This window comes from Eleutherodactylus coqui, chromosome 7, assembly GCF_035609145.1.
Source record: "Eleutherodactylus coqui strain aEleCoq1 chromosome 7, aEleCoq1.hap1, whole genome shotgun sequence".
Classification (NCBI taxonomy): Eukaryota; Metazoa; Chordata; class Amphibia; order Anura; family Eleutherodactylidae; genus Eleutherodactylus; species Eleutherodactylus coqui.
Window position 1 is genome coordinate 64,690,904 of NC_089843.1, and position 19,676 is coordinate 64,710,579.

At 42.2% G+C, this 19,676-nt stretch overlaps 1 protein-coding gene across 7 annotated transcripts in view; it reads left to right on the forward strand.

Moving 5' to 3' along the window:
• APBB2 (amyloid beta precursor protein binding family B member 2) overlaps positions 1–19,676 on the forward strand; it is a 324,093-nt gene that overhangs the window by 87,769 nt on the left and 216,648 nt on the right. For all 7 annotated transcript variants that reach the window (XM_066573153.1, XM_066573149.1, XM_066573154.1 and 4 more), the window contains exon 3: positions 16,438–16,546. Coding sequence is in view for 6 of the 7 variants with exons in the window: in XM_066573149.1 (XP_066429246.1) it covers positions 16,501–16,546 (46 nt within the window). In the remaining variant the exon portion in view is untranslated. The remainder of the gene's footprint in view (positions 1–16,437; positions 16,547–19,676) is intronic.

A 19,676-nucleotide genomic window follows, 5' to 3' on the forward strand; every position in this document is an offset into this window, starting at 1 on the left:
TTTTTCACTGAACTGTAATTCCGAACATCAGGATATGACCTTTACGCTAAAATTATAAATATTCTGTCCAGTTAACCAGTCCACAAGACTCTACACCTACAGTTGGTCTGAGTATTATCATCTCCCTACAACTGGGACTGAGTTTAGTTATTACTGGAAGTTGATGTTTTTTTTTTTCTTCTATGGGATCTCCATTAAAAATAAATTGAGTCTGATACTCGAGACTAATTTATATAGTGCCATATAGAAACTTCTTATTGGATTATTGGGACATATATGAGTATATCTGTCGTTTTGTCTTTTTTTCTTTATTTTTGGTTTGTCTAAAGGCCCAGTGTTTTAAATATATACCAATAAAAATTGATTTTAAGCATCTTCTGTAATTCGGCCCTTGTAAACCAGCCTTTAGAAGTTTCCTCTACAGAACAGGAAGTAACAGGCTATTATTAGGCTTTGTGACCAGAGTAAAAATTGCTAGATTTTAGGATTTTTTTCAGAATTAATTTTTAATCTAGATTAGTTTTTTTTAATCTAGATCATGACATTTGAAAATTAAAAAAACAAATCACCAAAATTCTTTAAAAATATGTTTAAAGGGGTTGTCCCGCGCCGAAACGTTTTTTTTTTAATTCAATAGGCCCCCCGTTCGGCGCGAGACAAACCCGATGCAGGGGTAAAAAAAACAAAAAACGGCCGGTACTTACCCGAATCCCGGCGCTGCTGCGACTTCTTACTTACCTTAGTAAGATGGCCGCCGGGATCTTCACCCACGATGCACCACGGGTCTTCTCCCATGGTGCACCGTGGGCTCTGTGCGTTCATTGCCGATTCCAGCCTCCTGATTGGCTGGAATCGGCACACGTGACGGGGCGGAGCTACGAGGAGCCGCTCTCCGGCACGAGCGGCCCCATTCAGAAGAAAGAAGACCGGACTGCGCAAACGCGTCTAATCGGGCGATTAGACGCTGAAATTAGACGGCACCATGGAGACGAGGACGCTAGCAACGGAACAGGTAAGTGAATAACTTCTGTATGGCTCATAATTAATGCACAATGTATATTACAAAGTGCATTAATATGGCCATACAGAAGTATATAACCCCATTTGCTTTCGCGGGACAACCCCTTTAAACTATAGGTGATTATCTGCTAGCACATTCCCTTTAACCAATCTCTGTATATCTACATGTCAGTTGGTGTAAGGGTTGCCCCTCTTCCAGGCTGCCCCCATAGCCTCCTGCCCTATTGGCCCTCCTCTGGTCGGCTATATCCATGCAGTGCCAGCAGCATATATAAATAGTTAGGAGTGCCTGCCGCAGCAGTAAGTGTCACTCTGTTTTATGGGCTCATCCTCTGACTTCAATCGGCTTCCAGGAAGTAGCCGTGCCTTCTTATCATTCTTCAGCATATTCCGCAATAGTTATGAATTCTTCTGGGTTATAAAGAGTCTTTTCTTATAGAGTGAACAGCCCAAAAATGTATAAACCTGCAAAGAGAACTGGGAGGCCAATAGTAAGAAAATAAGTGGCACATAAATAGCTATCTCTTCCGTGTAGCCCTAGGCCATCCGCGTCCAGAGAATAACACAATATATATGTATGGTCGTTAGCGGCTCTCTATTTGTACACCCTGTAATACCATATAATATGTTAACTGCTCCGGCGGAAGACGGGACCTGCAGTACATTACATGTTGTGTCACTCGGGCCGGGAAGATGATGATGATGATGAAACGCTTGTTACTTTCCATTATCATTTACCGTTAGATGCCCCATTGGGAGCCGCAGTGTGTGATGGTGTCTATTGTAGCCTGTGATTATCATCGGGAAGTGTCCATCATAATGGGTGTTATTGCGCTTTAGCTTCTCCTTGAGTACTTTGTTATTTATTATGTGCACTTTAAAGGAAAATCACGGCCCGATATCACACTCGCCAACATGCGATTTCCTCATGAATGTCAGGCGTTTTTATCTAAAACCGCCTTGCATAACTTTGGAGAAGTAGCGATCCTCCCCTGCGGCTGTCAGATGGAGCAGGGGGATATGAACCCAAAAGTGCTGGTGGTACCAGGAGCGTGGGATGCCAGGACTCACTGCCACTTCTCCTGGTGCTCCCAGTCCTGCATGCCATCTTCCTGGCACCACCAGCACTTTAAAGTCCATGTCCCCCATCCCCAAGAGTGATGTTCTACCCAGCTTAACTAATGAAGGGGCTAACCCCGAAACATGTATCTGCTGGTTTTAATTCATTTAGGGTGGACACCCACTTGCGATTTTTTTTTTTTCCCCCTGCGATGCGACACTGATGATTATGAAACCAATGATTTTCAATGGTTTCATACTCATTTACGATGTTTCAGCGGAGCTTCGCATCACAGAGAAGAAATCTGCGATATTGCTTAGTGTTTTCAATAGGGCCAGCGGCAGCAGTGCTAGCCCCATTGAAAACATAGGGAGAATATTGCGGGAGAATAGCTAAGCGCTGGCTGTAATTGGCTGGACGCTCAGCCAATCAGCACCGCCCTTTCAGGAGGCAGGGATTTAAAAATCCCCGCCTGCAGAAAGTGCTGGACAGCGTGCAGGGAAGCCAGCTGGAGGACACGTCTGAGCGGCGGAGAGGTGAGTAACGTTTTTTTTGTTTTTTTAGCTTTGCATGATTTTCAGGGAAGGGCTAATATTTCAAGCCCTTCCCAAAAATTATGCTGCGGAGGTTACCACAAAACCAATGCTTTCAATGGGGCCAGCAGCAGCGCTGATCCAATTGAAAGCAATGGGATAGCGTCCTGGACTTCTGCCACAGCTGTGGCAGAGGATTTCTTCATCCCCGGGGTCCCCGCCGGGATGAAGGAAACACCTGCCACAGCTGTCAATGCTGTGGCAGAAGTACGCAATATTCTCCCTATGTTTTCAATGGGGCTAGCACTGCTGCCGCTGGCCCCATTAAAAACACTGGCGATATCGCAGCATTTTTCTTGTTTTCACTCGCTCTCGCAGCACAAAAAATAAAAACGCCGGTGGGTGTCCACCCTTAATAAACAGGAAGTTGGATAATTTATCCCACTATCTGATGACATTCATTGGAGAGCAGCGCCTAAATACCGTTTTTTTTTCCTTTGCACAGTCTCCATAGGAGATCCATTGGTCGCTTAATCTTCCATCCTTATCTCTTCTCTCCAGTGCTAATTAAGACCACAACAAAGATAAACTTTGTTGTGGTCAGTAATTAGCTGGTAAGAAGGTGCAGGAGAGGAGAAAGCAGGGGAATAGAATCCATCAGTCCAGCTTCTATCCCTATATGATTACATAGATAGTCAAATGCTACATTCAGGCAGGGTTGGTGCGCTATAGCAGTGACAATATTGGTTGTCACCCACTGGTCCCATAAATTGCATAGCTGAATACACAATTTAGCTACTTGGCACAGCCCAAGGCTCATTTTTAATATGCATGATGGCTTGGCCGGGTGCTGCGTGAACCTTGGCCTGCTGATCTGGGCGGATTATGATGTCAAATTTTGATCCTCTTCCGTGCTAGAGATTAGAGGATGACAGTCTGTACAATGAAGAAATACCGCTTGTTTATAGCTGTCAAGGAAAAAACGTGTTTATGGTGAGGGAAGGATTGCCTTAGGAAGGGTCATTAAAATAGATAATTTAATGCGGCAGTAAATCGCCACGGTTGCTACTTTTACTACTTATTTATGCTATTTCCGATCTTCAGTTAAATGTTTGGAAAGATTTTTCAGTAAAAATTGAAAAAACCTTTGGAAAAATGTAAAGCTCATTTATACAAAGACAGCGTCTGTACGTTCACACAGCGATCCTGATGGAGCACAGCATGACATCACCACTGGGAGGATCGCTCAGACTTCGGGGTCATTGATCCCCATGCCTGAATGCCTCTGCCGCTCAGACAAATGGTGTCGGTAATGTTGTGTTAGCACTGTACACTGAAATACTGGGCATATTAGGACGTTGCGGATAAGCAAACACTACTGGAAGCTTTTCATCTAAACACGTACAGGGCGAACCACGTATAAAGGTTGTGTACCAGTTGAACTGTATTCTAGTCTAGGAAGACATGTACTGTAGTGGAGGCTCTATTCCCGAAGGCAGGTTCACACAAGTGTATTGGCGTGCGCATTTATGCTGCGTTATTGCGGAATGGGTGTTGCATATTGTGCAATTTTTTTTTTTTACTGTACTTTTTGCGTTGCGCAAAAAAATATACAATGATGCTCCTAGTCATTGAAATGGCCAATTAATTTCATGACTTCAAAATGTTCTCTTTTACTGCACAAGAGCACAGGAAAATAGAAAAAGCGCACGCAAAATCCGCAAATGTGAATAAACCCATTGAAATCAATGGATTCTATTTTCTGGACATTGCACGTGTCAATCTGGCCTAACACTGTGTAGATGCGTTTGGTAGTAGAGCCCCTAGGGCCCCTTCATATGAGCGTGTGCACATTTGCGCGCACCTCAGCACTCTGTTTTTGCAGAATGAACGATGCTTTATTGCGCATGTATCGAAGTATTTGTACTTTTTGTGCTCACAAGGCATGTTCATTTGTACGCGGCACACAATGCACACCGCTTGAAATGCCCAATGAGTTCCAGATGTGTTCTTTTTACAGCAGAATTCTGCAACGTATTACGCATCTTCACGCGTATTTTGCGCACATTTGCATCCCCAGCCCCATTGACTTCTTTGGGGACCTTTGGTGTGCAAATGCGCAGAAAAATAGAGCATGCTGCAAAATTCACGTGCAAAATACTGAAATGTGACTTAGATGGCGGTGCGCTGTTACAGTGATCTTTGGTCGTGTAACCTCTGTCATGGCTATAATGGCCGTGTAGCCCTTGCCATACTTCCTGACACTATTCTATCTAGTCAATGCTATCTAGCCACTATTCTATGTAGTTGTGGTTGGCGCTACACTAAAGCCTCACCCACCTTTACCAACACATTGGTTTGCATTGTAAAAAGTGGCACAGGAGTTCACAAATAGAGTATACTCTCCAAATGCCGCATTCTCAACACCAGAGAACATACATAAATACTTGGTTTGGTTAATAGGACCGCTTAACCCTCTAAGGAACAGGCTGTTTCGGTCCAAAAGGACCAGACACTTTTTAGGGATTTTACCCATGTGGTAATTTTACAACTTTTTTTCTTCAGCTACCAAGATTATTTTTGTCTTATGACATATAGGGCAATTTTTTTTAAATATATTTTTTCACTTCTTTCTTTTCCCCGTTTTTTTAGTTTTATTAGGGATAAAAAGCTAAAAATATGAATTTTTAAAATAGTATAGTTCATTTTTAGAATTAGTATATTTATGCTAAAATGAAGTGCAGGAATGAGTTGTTCAATTTCTTTTGGACGGTTTGATATTTAATTTGTATAGTATCGGACTACATGGTGCATATGGCGACGGTTTAGTTTGGAGTTGGCGGTGGCTCATTTTCATCTTTTTTATATAAATTTTTATTTTTTATATATTTTTATTTTAGTCTGTAATTTTTTTTTTTACTTTATTTTGTAAGTATTTTTTTAAGATCTGTGTTCCTTATGATGCCATATAAGACCTCTGGGGGTCATTCATACTGTCTTTTTTGTCTTTTAATTTCACACTTTTCCCCTATAGCTGGGGCATCCATAGGAGCCCCAGTTACAGGGAAAACATCCCCCTGTAGTAACAGTAGTCACTAACAGAGCTGATCTGGGTCTGCTAGGACCATGCAGGGGACACCCAGCAGTCACATGGTCGAATAGTAGAAGTGGCACTTCTGTTTTCCCTATACACCTCATAGTGCTCATAGAGCGCTACCATGTTTCCCCGATAATAAGACACTGTCTTATAATAATTTTTGCCCCAAAAGAGGCACTGTGTCTTATTTTCTGGGAGGGGGGGGCTTATAATCACTTGGTCTGCAGTGAGTGGCTGCGATTGGCTCATCGAGCGCCAGCTGTGATTGTCTGCTAGTGCACGATGAGCCAATCACAGTACACACTTTTCTGGAGGCGGGGTATTCAAAGCAGATGGGGAGGTCTCTGCAGTTTGCCGCAGCGCCGCCGGAGACTATCGGGATGCCGCGGACCAGGTGAGTATTGATTTTTTTGGGGGGGGGGGCATGTTAGCTTGGTCTTATTTTCAGGGCAGGCCTTACATTTCAAGCCTCCCCCGAAAACCCGGTAAATCTTACTATCGGGTTGGGACCTACTTTTGGGGAAACATGGTATGTAGCCTGTAAGAGAGAAGGTAGGGGTGGTTAAAAAATACTTCTGCCTTCTCCTCCGGGTCCTCAGCTGTCATTGACAGTCAAGGACCTGACCTGCAGCTGCTAGATTGCAGGAACAGGAGCTTTAATCCACACTGCATTTTTACTTTTGACCAGGATTAAAGCCCAGGACCAAGCGCTGTAAATTTACGGTGCTCGGTCCTTAAGATTGCCTGTGGAAAGCGTTCACTGCGTTCCCCGCGGACGGATTATCGCCGCGGGGAACGCAATGCAAAACTGCCCGTGTACAGGCAGCCTAAGGGTTTAAAGAATCCAGCAGTTCTGGGTGTGATCTATTCATGACGTGTTTGACAGGCTGCTGCATATATATGTGCACAGAACATCCTGTCAGTCCCCGCAACCGACGAATAATTGTGAGTCTGCTGTATTATTTCATCACTTCTATTATTTCTGGTCCGTCTTTGCTAATAGCGGTGTGAATCTACATCTGTAACATGCTCTCTGTGTATAGGGTAACATATTTAGCTGACAGAGCTGTTTTAAGTGACTTTGACTTGACGTATTTTCTTCAAGTCATTCTGAGACATTCTACATAAACCTCGGAGCTATGAAAACAGCTGGAAGTGCTGAGATTTCCTGTCTTATTTGACTTTCCTGCAACAGGAAGGTGCCGGACAGGACAAGAAGTCATAATTACATTCAAAGAAGGATACTAACACAGTAAGCAGTTCTGAAGGTCTCGCTACTGACTTCTTCAAGGAAAGACTTAGCATCTGACTCCAGTTTTGTAGGTATGTTTTATCTTATTTTCTTTACGCCTAAACGAAACTAGAAGTGTGTTGTTATACTGTACATAGAAGTTATTATACATAGCGTACTTGGCGCTTTTCAGGTTAAAAGGCTGACGGGGCAGAAACTATATGAAACAGAGACTGCAGAGGTCTCCGTCTCACATATTGACCCCTATGGTTCTGTCCCAGTTTGAAGATACTTAAAAATACTCCTATATTGCAGACAGGCCCAGATTGATCATCAGGCGCAATAAGTCTGTAACTATGGATAATAACATATAGGGTAGTATACATAAAGCTGTATCAGCCAGTCTCTAGCCAGGATCTCTGTATATGTACCAATTTAAGGTGCATTAGGGTGTATGGGCTGAGAGGGGGGGGGGTACTGTGGGATGAAAGGGGTCAGTTTCTGAGGAAGAATGTAGAAGAAAGGTAAATAGAGAAGAGTTATATTAGGGAATATGGTCATCTCTAAGGAGATGTATTTTAAGGCTACACTTAAAACTGTGGATATTGGCTATTACCTGATTCAATGGCAACGCACTCTAGAGAACTGGTGCAACTCAGAAAAATCTTGGAACAGGGAGTGGGAAGTTTGGACTACAATTGAACTTAGTGTAAGTTTATGGGGGCATGGGTAGGGTGGTAGACAGAGATGAGGGAGGAAATATAGGGTGGTGCAGCACTGTGGAGAGCTTTATGAATAATAGTGATGAGTATAAATTGTATTCTATAGTGGATAGGCAACCAGTACAATGACTGGCGTAATATGGAGGCATCATTGTAGTGATTGGCACAGGGTGAAGGCATCAGTGTAGAGACTGGCACAGGGTGAAGGCATCAGTGTAGAGACTGGCACAGGGTGAAGGCATCACTGTAGTGACTGGCACAGGGTGAAGACATCAGTGTAGAGACTGGCACAGGGCGAAGGCATCAGTGTAAAAGACTGGCACAAAGTGAAGGCATCAGTGCAGTGACTGGCACAGGGTGGAGACATAGATGTAGCAGTTTGACCGAAAGATGAGTGATACTGCTTTCCAGATAGATTAGAAAGGAGAGAGTTTGGTGAGGGAAAGTCTGATTAGTATGGATTACAGTGTCAAGACAGCAGATCTGGATCTGCTGTGCCACAAAACCAGTTTGGCTTAGGGCTAGATCTGAGGGCAGCATCGGGGGTCCCCTGGTTTTCACCCTTTAATGCCACCAATTGGGATCTGGTCTTCGTCTATATCTATATATAGATAACACACAAACAGGAACACAGGGAAAAGAGGGGGACGCTGACCCTGGTTTAAGAGATACAGACTGACACAAGTACTCTACCTATAAGTGAGACGATTGCCCTGATGACAGCGGCCCAACATCAGGAACCTGAGGTGACCCTGACTCCCCCTTGGTGATTAGATGTTACGCAAGTAAATGAACCACAAATGTACAGGAATAAGATGTAACAACACCCCAGATACATAGTGAATAACCAGGCATAATTAGCTTTAACTTGAGACCCAGACCAGACAGGAAACCGCAGACCAGATAGTCTTCAGCCAGGAGTTAGACAGGGGTCAATCTGCCAGAAATTCGTAGTGCCGATCAGACCTTCACTAGTGTGATCTGACAGAAAATTAGACCAGACCAAGTGAATAACCGGCATCCTCTGTAAGGAGGAGCAAAATAAATATACATAGACCAATGGCAATTGGCTGGGCTGTCCCATACCTCAGCAACCAATCGGCTCAAATACGCACCTAGAAGTGCTCCTGTCAGTGTCTAACACAAGAATGACTGTGAGTATGTGTGATGTTGTCCCAGTCCCGTTCCTGAGTTGTGGCTGGGACACCACGACAGTACAAGGTAGAAAAACTTTTTGCAGTAATGGTATCCAGAAAATGGTGGACTGGCATGCTGTATATGTGACAATACCTTCTTGGCATCTTCTCTTTGTCTTGAAGCCATGAACGGGCAATAAACGATAAAAAAATAAAACTGTGCTGTAAAAGTTTTGTATCCGGCCTCTGCATTTCTGAGTGTGATATAGAGCAGCAGTGTCATTTCTGCAGCAATATGCTATCTTTACCTCCTATATAGAATGGGGAATCAGTACAATTTGTAATTTACAAGTAGTTATTTAGATTTCCCTGGAGTGGGCTGTTCGGCATCTCATTTTAAATTTGTTTTTGCGTTCTGCATACGAATGACATCTGCAGAGCACGGTTCAGCAGAATGTCCCCAACGCTCATTTACAATTATATGGGGCATTGAATAAAAGCCAAGTTTTGTATAATGGAGACATAAAAATACGCCATAAATTACCAGCAGTGCACGAATGTTTCCCGCTGAATATAGTTTGTAAGTAAATTGTAATGCTTTTATTGCTGATTTGCAAAGAACTATTTTATTTTTGTTAAGAGATTTAGGTATTAAAAGGCAAGCCGTGGAAGAACCATCGGCTGCTCCCTGTTAAAGATTGCTCTCCATAATAGAACAGCTGGATTTAGGGATGCAACTTAGCCACATATCTTTTCCTAATGCACTGTTATATTGCATTAAAGGCAGGCCTGGATTTCATCCACAACTTGGAGACTATTTCTTTTATAGGCAAGCAAAGTCTTAAAAGTCATAAACTAGCTGAAGGGAAACGTGGTTATTGTCCATAGCTAAATCATTAAAGGGGTTCTCACATCCTACACAATTCAGGGCTGCCCTTTGCTATAGTTCAATACTAGATCGGTGAATGGGACTGAGCTGTAGTACCAGGCACAGCCACTACTTGGAGTACAGAGTTGTTCCTGGTACACTGATGAAGGGGATATGGCAGCCTTTTAATCAGTTGATCACTGTTCTGCCGAGTCAGACCCCTACCGATCTGATATTGATGATGTATTTTATAGGTAGGCCATCAATTTTGTAGAATTAAACAATTCTTCAAGTGCTATCATACTTACTGAAAAGCAATAGCAGTCATACTTATTGGTCATAAGGATACAGTATGTCATTCTACCAGTGTATACTGAAAGCCCTTCCTTCCTTACTCCCTCCCTTCCTTGTTTAATCCCTCCATTCTTTACTCCCTCCCCTTATTTCTTCCTTTCCTCCATCTCTTCTTTCCCTAAGTCTTTAGTCTTTTACCTCCTTTCCTTTTTTCTGTCTTCCCTCTTTTTCCATTCATATCTTTCTTTGTTTTTCTTTCTTTCTCTCTTTCTTTCTTTTTCTTTCTTTCTTTTTTTTCTTTCTTTTTCTCTTTTTCTTTCTTTCTTTCTCTGTCTTTTTTCCTTTCTTTCTTTTTATGCCTTCTCGCTCTCTCTTTCTCCCATTCTCTTTTTCCGGCTTTCCATTTTGTCCCTTTTAAACGGCACAATTATCATGCAAATAATCTCTCCAACTGTGCCTTGCGAACGCATGCAGTGAAAGAACAATCAGCGATAAATTGCTGATCAGATCTTTCATGCAGACCTAAATATCGTCATTGGTCTGCTGCTGCATTGTTCTGTGCAAACAGGCCATCATTCATCTGTGAATGCATACGTTCTGGTTTGAACTATTTCTGGCCTGCCCCGCCTCCATTCTCTGATCGATGATTGTTTCTGTATGAAAGCATAGGAGCAATCACTGCTGTGATGGCTGTTTGGCAATATGGCTCCGTGTAAAAGAGGCTCTATCGTAACCCATTAAAAGCTATTGTTTTCTTATCGTAAGACAACAAAAATCACTCTAAAAGCCCATTTACGCGAAACGATGATTGCTCAAAAATTGCTCAAATGATAGTTTTGAGCGATCATCTTTGCATAACTCTTAAGTAGCTAGTTAGCTACTTACGAGTTATGCAGGCAGAGCGGGACACCACCGCTATAGCTCGGAGAACAATGCAGCTGTTTTGTATATGTAAACAGCTGCATTGTTCTCGGCGCTTTTAGTGCGGTGCTGTTAGGGCTCATCGTTCATTTCTAGCTGGCTAGAAATGAGCGATGAACGAACAGAGCACGAAAAGTGCACGACGGCCGCGCGTTTAGACTCAACGGTTATCGCTCAAAAGACGGATTTTGAGCTATAATCGTTGTGTCTACATGGGCCTTAAAGCAATTCAAAGTGTAAATACACTACCCTGATAGCACCGCATTGAGAGCAAAGCTATAGAAACATACATCTATATCTCCTTTTGTCTCCTTTTCTCTCTTTCTTTCTCACTTGTTTTCTTTATGTTTTTTTATGTCTTTTTTTCTTACTTTCTTGCTGACTTTGTCCCTTTCCTTCTTTCTGCCTTTCTCACTTTTTTCTTTAGAGCATGCAAAATCGCAGAATATACTATACTTCAGAAACTCTCCTCTCTTATATAAATAAGCCTCACTCTATTTCTGAGCGTTTGCAGACCCTTCTGACTTGTCTATTTTAGTAAATAGTTGTCTTCTTCATAAAATAACAATCTTGCATATCCTTGAGCTGGGCAGTGTGTCATTCCTCTGTTCCTCGGTTATTTCTCCTGGAAAAGTATGAATCTGTCCAATCAGAACTGCTGGCCTCAGGCTATGTAGGGATGCACCCCTTTAACAAGGGAGTGCTAACACCCAGTTGTCAATTTATTCATCAAATGTTTAGGAGGAATAATAGAGGAATGGCACAACGCAGAATTTTGAGAAACGATTCTCCGGATTTGTTATTTCATGGGGAATACAAGTAGTCACTAGATCCGACATTCCAGGAGTGATGACAAGTCCTTTTTAATTATGTTGGAGAGCCATAGTAGGCACCGTATTGTGTGAATGTTCGATTACATGCAGTTGTTTCCTGTTACAGTGTTACCATTATGATAATTACTATTTTTAAACAAGATGGAAATAACTCAGTTAGGGTTCATTCACAACAGCGTCGGAGGTACCGTTCTGCTATTTCCTGCACTTTGTTGGCCTGTAAACTCCAGCAAAATACTGGACTGCTGGGTGAAAATCGAATGGACCCGCATTATAGTCAATAGGGGGTCATTTGGTGCCTTTTTGTTCCGTTCCGAACAGAGCAGGAAAATGGAATCCCTTAATACTGATGTGAATGAGCCCTTAACTGACCCATTTTATAGCCCGCTTTTAGGTGTTCTATACCCAAAGTGTCTGTGATTATGGATATTCGCTTACAATAAGAGTTAGTGGTACAGAGAACAATTTACCTTCTATCACTGGTCAAAGAATTACATTCTTAGAAGAACTTCCAAGAGCTTTCAAGCTGTATTTCACTTTAGTGGCCCTTTAATACCTGTTACTCATGGAAATAAGTGAATTATCATTGAGATACATGCAGCAGCTGGAAATAGGATCCGTACATCTGTGCCGTGCAGCCATCTTCTTTTATGCCAACACTTATGTAAAGCCAAGAGGTTCTTAAAAGTTACAAGAACAGTTAGGTACCATATGCTGGGGTTAGAACATTTCCTAGCCATTAAATCCATACGAAGTGAGAAACAATCTAGTTATTTAAAGATGGATGTTGGAAAAGAAAGACGAGGAAAACATTTGTAGTCATCATGGAATGTAGTTCACTCATTAGAGGTAAAACAGATTAAAAAAACTACTAACTAACCAGACTCTGTCCATGTCAAATAGTAACTAGCGCTGAAGTGGGCAAGGTTGCAGTGATCATGCGTCGCTACTAACGTAGTGCCATCTTTCTTTTTTTTTTTAAATGGTGTGCTGGTCCTGAGCTGAAGATTTGGGAATTCAATGACATTGTGATAGTGTAAGAGAGGTAAGCAGCACACTGCTGCCCCTCTTATGGCAATGACTCAGCCGCTTTAAAAAGCGGCTTTTCCGCCCACAATCAGCATCTCCCCATCAGACGAGGTAGGGGGAGGCAGCAAGGAGAGGACTGACTATGCACCAGAAAAGAGGCACCCAGAAGCACTGAATGACCCTCTTCCAGAATCAATGCATGCACTATATAAATGGCAAAACTTGCTGTGGGAGTAGAGCGAGAGAAGCATGAGTAATATAGTAGTGGAGTGCAGCACAAGGTGAGGCACATCAGGGTCCATGAGAGAGAATGCCACAGTGAGCTGCACAGCAGCTGCTGGGAGAGAGGAACGGGATCACTTTGCTTCAGAGGCCAAGAGAACCAACTGGCACCAGAAAAGAGGACTGAGAAGTTAGCAAAAGGGATTGCTTCCAACTCCACACAAACACACACACTGCTGTGGGATTCTAGGATCGTTAGAACCAGCGACCCTGTGCATCGAACCGTAAGTGAGACCGGCCTCAAAGAGACACTAGTTGTGCATACATAATTAGCTGAAATAGTTAGCCAGCAAGACTGCTGAAAGGAGAGTTAAAGACCACGTTGAGAACCCAGTACCCAAACTGTTGATAACATTCCAACACTCAAGCTCTGGCAGCAGACTGAGATATTTGTGTACAAGGGGGATAGTACGATGGCGTCCAGGGTAACCAATGAGTCTTGAACAAGTACACATTGCATGGCTATCCTGTAACCTGTAATGATAGTAATGAAGTGTTACCCCCGAAAGGAAACTGTGTATGATATTCTGTGTTTATGTGAATTGGTAATGATATTAATGGAGCATTATTGATCTTGTTAACGAGGCATCACTGTTATTACATATTGCCCATTAGATACTATTATGCCTACATTTTAGCTATCAGTGTGTAGGTATGTAAACGTAAAAGTGTAATTGCTTAATCATTATTATTATCAATTTTATATTTTTGTGTTTAAATACTGTACACTTTGGTTACTCCATCTGCTGAATCGTATCCTGAACCCTGCTTCATTACACCTCCACCCGTGACAGTGGGGTAGACTGGGAACATCTGCCGCGCATGCACATATGTGTGTATATATATATATATATATATATATATATATATACACACATATACATAATATGCAGTTATTGTGATGTGAGCGACTCGGCTCGTGGCAGCCTCTATCACTGCACTGATGTTATCTTGATGTCAGCTTGCTTCAGGCAAGTACCAGATAGCATTGCGAGTGCAGTGTGTTATCTTGGCAGCTCCGAAATGGCAATAATTTTCATATCAACAGCAAGAAAACTCACAGCTGAGATGAGCTTAGCAGGAATGAAAGTGGTCAGCATTTTTTTGTAGGAGTTATCGGAAAGAAGGAAGCGCATTTCACAGCTTGACTAGCCGAATTACTATCACATCTTACAGGGCTGTGAGCAGCCATGTGACGTCTGCGGAGATTACCACATGCTGAATACAGAATACCAGTATATACCGTAACGAGGTGACTTCTGATGTCTGCGGCGGTCAGACATCCGCTGATACGAATCCTACACAAATACAACTGCCTATATGTACGTGGATCAGCTGTAGCATTAAAACCACCTCCCTAATATTGTGTAGGTCCTCCTCGTGCCACCAAACAACTCTGCCCTGTTCAGGCATGGACTGTGCTGTGGCCTCCATGGATTGGATTTGTAATTCCAGCACATCCCACGGATGCTCCTTTAGATTGAGATTTGGGTAATCTACAGGTCAAGTCATCAACTTTAACTCTTGGTCATTTTCCTCGGCAGGCAGGGTGGCAGGGCACATTATCCTGTGGAAAGAAGAAGCCACTGCCATTAGGGAATATTGCTACCATGAAAGGGGGTACTTGATTTACTACAATATATTTGACAAAGTACCATCAACATGAATGCCAGGACCCAAGATTTACCAGCAGAACATTGTCCAGAGCATCACATGGCCTCTACCGGCTTGTCTTCTTCCTATAGTGTATCCAGATGTCATGTACACTGTCCAAATAGGCAATGTACATATACCTAGCCAGACATGATGACAAAGAAAATGATTTATCAGACCAGGTCATCTTCGTCCATTACTCCATGGTCCAGTTCTGATGCTCTCATGCCCATTTTAGGCACTTTCGGCAGTGGACAGGGGTCAGCATCGTCACTTAGGATGTTGAGGCTGATTTAGTGTGTACGATGTATCTCCTTCACCTGTCAATGTTTTTAATAATATTACGGCTGATCAATGAGATTTTGATATTATGGATAGATAGATAGATATGAGATAGATACATAGATAGATATGAGATAGATAGATAGATAGATAGATAGATAGATATGAGATACATAGATAGATAGATAGATAAGAGAGCAAGAGATAGATATGAGATAGATAGATATGAGATAGATAGATATGAGATAGATAGATATGAGATAGATAGATAGATAGATAGATAGATAGATAGATAGATAGATATGAGATAGATAGATAGATAGATAGATAGATAGATAGATAGATAGATAGATAGATAGATAGATAGATAGATAGATAGATATGAGATAGATAGATAGATATGAGATAGATAAATCTGAGAGGGAGAGAGATAGATATTAGATAGATAGATATGGGATAGATAGAGAGATAGATAGATAGATAGATAGATAGATAGATAGATATGAGATAGATAGATAGATATGAGATAGATAGATAGATATGAGATAGATAGATAGATATGAGATAGATAGATAGATAAATGTGAGAGAAATAGATAGATGTGAGATAGATAGATAGATAGATAGATAGATATGGGAGAGATAGATAGATATGGGAGAGATAGATAGATAGATATACTACAGATAGATGATAGATGGATATTAGATAGATAGATATGAGAGAGATAGATAGATAAATATGAGAGAGATAGATAGATATGAGATAGGTGTGAGATAGATAGATGTGAGATAGATAGATAGATATTAGATAGATAGATATGAGAGAGATAGATAGATATTAGATAGATAGATATGAGAGATAGATATGAGATAGATAGATAGATAGATAGATAGATAGATAGATAGATAGATAGATAGATAGATAGATATGAGATAGATAGATAGATAGATATGAGATAGATAGATATGAGATAAATAGATGGATATGAGATAGATAGATATGAGATAAATAGATGGATATGAGATAGACAGATAGTTCCAGAAAATATACACACATTTGGAATAATTATAAAGTCAATGTTTATTTTTGTCCAATTGTTTAAGTTGCCTGTTTTCAAACTGATGTCCATTCTGGTCCAGGGACTGCAGATAAAGTGAAGCAATGGTATTGCAAACATCAAGAATGATTTCATTTGTTATGAATGCACCAGTCTGGCAAACAGCTGATCAACAGGGGTGTTTAGCGGTAGACCCTTGCCGATATACTATTGATGGCCAATTCTAAAGGCAGACCAAAACTAGCTTACAACTGGACAACCCTTCATTTAACAACTGGTTTACCATTTCTCTTGTCAATGCAGTTGTCCCTACACAGTCAATGCTGACGGTGTCAGACTGTTTTCCATCTTTGTCACATGGGTTAAACTAGATAAGACAATTACAAGAATTTACATTTTATGTGTTTTTTTCTCTGTAGGTGAAAACTAACTGAGAAGTTTCAACGTTTTCTGAAGAAGCTGTAATGTTCTGACTATCAACAATGGGCAGGCGCTATCCAGGTACATCGTATCGACCAAGCAGTTCATGTAAGTATTCCCCACAATCATATAATATACTATATACAACTGTTGTAACGTCTCTTCATACACAAATATGCTGCTAACAAAATATAAGGGAACTTAAAGTGTAGATGGGTCGATGCATCTTGTTGAGAGAACTCGACAGAAGTTCACAGGATGAATGGAGGAAAATATAACTTGAAGTATATCAGACATTAGTCGAAAGTGTGCCACGGAGAGTATCCCATGTCATTAGGGCCAAAGGAGCCCAAGTATTACAACGTGTAAATAAATACTACTTCTGATTCTTTCTCAGATGTTGAATTACTTTTGGTAGGATATTGTATATGCCAGTTGGGTGTCTCCATAATTGTTAGTTGTGGTTTCTCTTTATTTTTGCCATGGCTGTAATTGTTTTTGCAATGTACAATATAGATTGCAGTAACATCCAGTAATCTGATGTACAGGACTGGTCTTACTTTCCTCCTTCATCCTAGTTGTGTTGGTTGTGTCTTGTGCTCTCCTCTGATATGAGGACAGTCCTAGCAGCACTTGTGTCAGATAGCACTCACTTCCCCAGTCATTTCCTCTGGTATAAATCACATCCTTGGAGAACGCATGTGACGTTAGTTTATTGGATTGAGTGCGCTCTGTTTCCTGATGTCTATTTTCATTCTCCGTTGATCTGATGGACAAATGACAGCTGCCTCATACAATTACTGCAGGATCTAACAGCATCTCTTTATTATTAACTTATTCATTATATGACTTTTCTCCATTTTAGTTCCAAATGTACGATACAACACTGTCGTATAAAACAATACAAAATAAACTGTGACACAAAAGTGCTATTATCAGCTACTCTCAGGACAGTTGTTAAAACTTTACAAAGAGTGTTAGGGCCATTTTACGTAGAACCATTATGGTGCAAATAATTGTTAGATCGAGTGGTTTCCATTATTTTTTTTTTTTTTAAGGGATTGTATAAAGATTGACTTTTAACATCTATCTATGAGATCGGTACTAAACGTCTGATTGGTGGGAGTCTTACCACTAAGACCCCCACCAATCCTGAGAATGAGGGTCCCATGTCTTCCTCTCCTCCTTACTGCACCCCACCCCCAGTGAGAATGAGACTGAATGGAGGACAATTGCACGTGCGAGATGCCGCTCCTTTTATTTCCGGCCAGCTGAATGCAGACTGACAGCTCCTCTCCCTGCTTGCATTAACCCTTTCCAATCCACTGTCTGATGCCTTCCAACATTCTGATTGAAGGCTGTTCAGCTCTGATGTTGGAAGACGTCCGGCAGGGTATTCTTACTGTATATTACTGGCCGCTCAGTTGTCTGGGGCCTCTACGGCATGTCACATACTGTAGTGCTGGCTCTAGCCAGCAGATGGCGCCATTGTAAAATGGCAGAAAGGGAAAGCCCCCTAGGAAACCCTGAATCCAAAACTGGATTGCAAAGGGTTAAGGCCTCATGTCCACAGGGAAAATCAGATCCGCTGCAGATTCTCAATGGAGAATCTGCAGCGGGTCCCTCCTGCCCCGCGGACATGAGCGCCGAAAATAGCAATTTAAAAGCATTTACCTATCCGTAGCGGGCGGGGACGCTCTGCTCTTCCTCACGGCCGGATCTTCATTTTCGGCCGGCGGATGAATTCCTGACGCCGGCGGCACGTCGCCGGCACGTCGTCGACGTGCCGCGCGCATGCGCCGGGCACATCCGCCGAGCCGAAGCAAGGGAGATGCGGCCGTGAGGAAGAGAAGAGCTTCCCGGTCCGCTGCGGGTGAGTAAATGCTTTAAATTCCTATTTTAGGTCTCCCGCAGATCCGGACGGCTTCCATAGGCTTCAATAGAAGCCCGCGGGAGCCGTCCCCGCGGGAGACCCGCATGAAAATGGAGCATGGTCCAGATTTTTTCATGCTCCATTTTTTTTAAAATCACTTTTATTGACGATCCGCGGGTATTTATGTACCCGCGGGTGGTCAATGCATCCCTATGGGGTGCGGATCCGCGTGCAGGTAATCCGCTGCGGATCCTAAATCATATTTTCCCCGTGGACATGAGCCCTAAAGGGGTTCTGTCATTCTTAAAGGAAAATTCTAGACTTACCTATTCCTCCCCCGTCAGTCTATTTACCAGATGTTCACCTCCTCCATCTTCTCCTGTCTCTTGCAGCCCGGGGGGGAAGGGGGGTCACCTCACCTCCAGCTGGCTGATTCCTCTCCTTTCTGTGAGGTTATGTACATTGGTTGGCAGTCTTCTGCCTGCCCAGCAATGTATGTTACGTCACATCTCACAGGCCAGCAGGGGAAAAGCCTATCTGCGTCAGAGATTGCTCATGCGAGCTATCTCGGCAATTGATTAGAATTCCTTTCTAAGCAGTGAACACTACAGCACAGGGACCTGACCTTCACTGACCCGGCCGGAAGGAATGTGAGGAATGCAGCCTTCATAACAAACCGGCCAGAGTGCGGTGAGGGGAGCCGGGACACTGCAGAAGCTCAGCCAGGAGATTTTTTTTAATGACAAAACCCTTTTAAGGGAGAGAGCTGTCAGTCTTCAAGCAGCAGGCGGGGAGAGGCCAGCATGGCCCGCCCCATGACTCGGAGCTCAGCTTTGAGTCAAACTTCAAAGTGCATGTCTTCTGAAATGCCGCAGCGTCTCAGAATGAAGCACTCACAGGTGCAATAGGCATCTTTGTCTTGAGTTCATGCTGCCTATGGTTCTAGTAGTGTGAATCTGATAACAGAATACCTTTGAATCAGATTTTTATAGATTTTTTTTTTAAGTCATAGCGGGTAAGGAAACAGTAAAATCCACAAAAGTTTTCTATTGTTATATCATTCTGGTGCCCACATTTCAGATGGTCGGAGGTCTCTGACCTTCACCAATGTCTAGGTTAAATGGGACGCACCACTGCTTCAACTGCTTCAACTGCACATGAATAATACTCGAAATGCCGGAAAACCCTTTTAATATGTTCACGTGGTGTTTTTAGAATCCTGCAAATAGTATTTTCCTTTCTTTTCAATATCTTTTTATTGCTTAATAAAAAATCTAAAATTAGGAATGAAAGATAGAAGTAAAGGAAGAGAAAGCATACAATTCTTCTCTGCCGCAGGAATCCGTATGTAAGGTTATTGCAGCT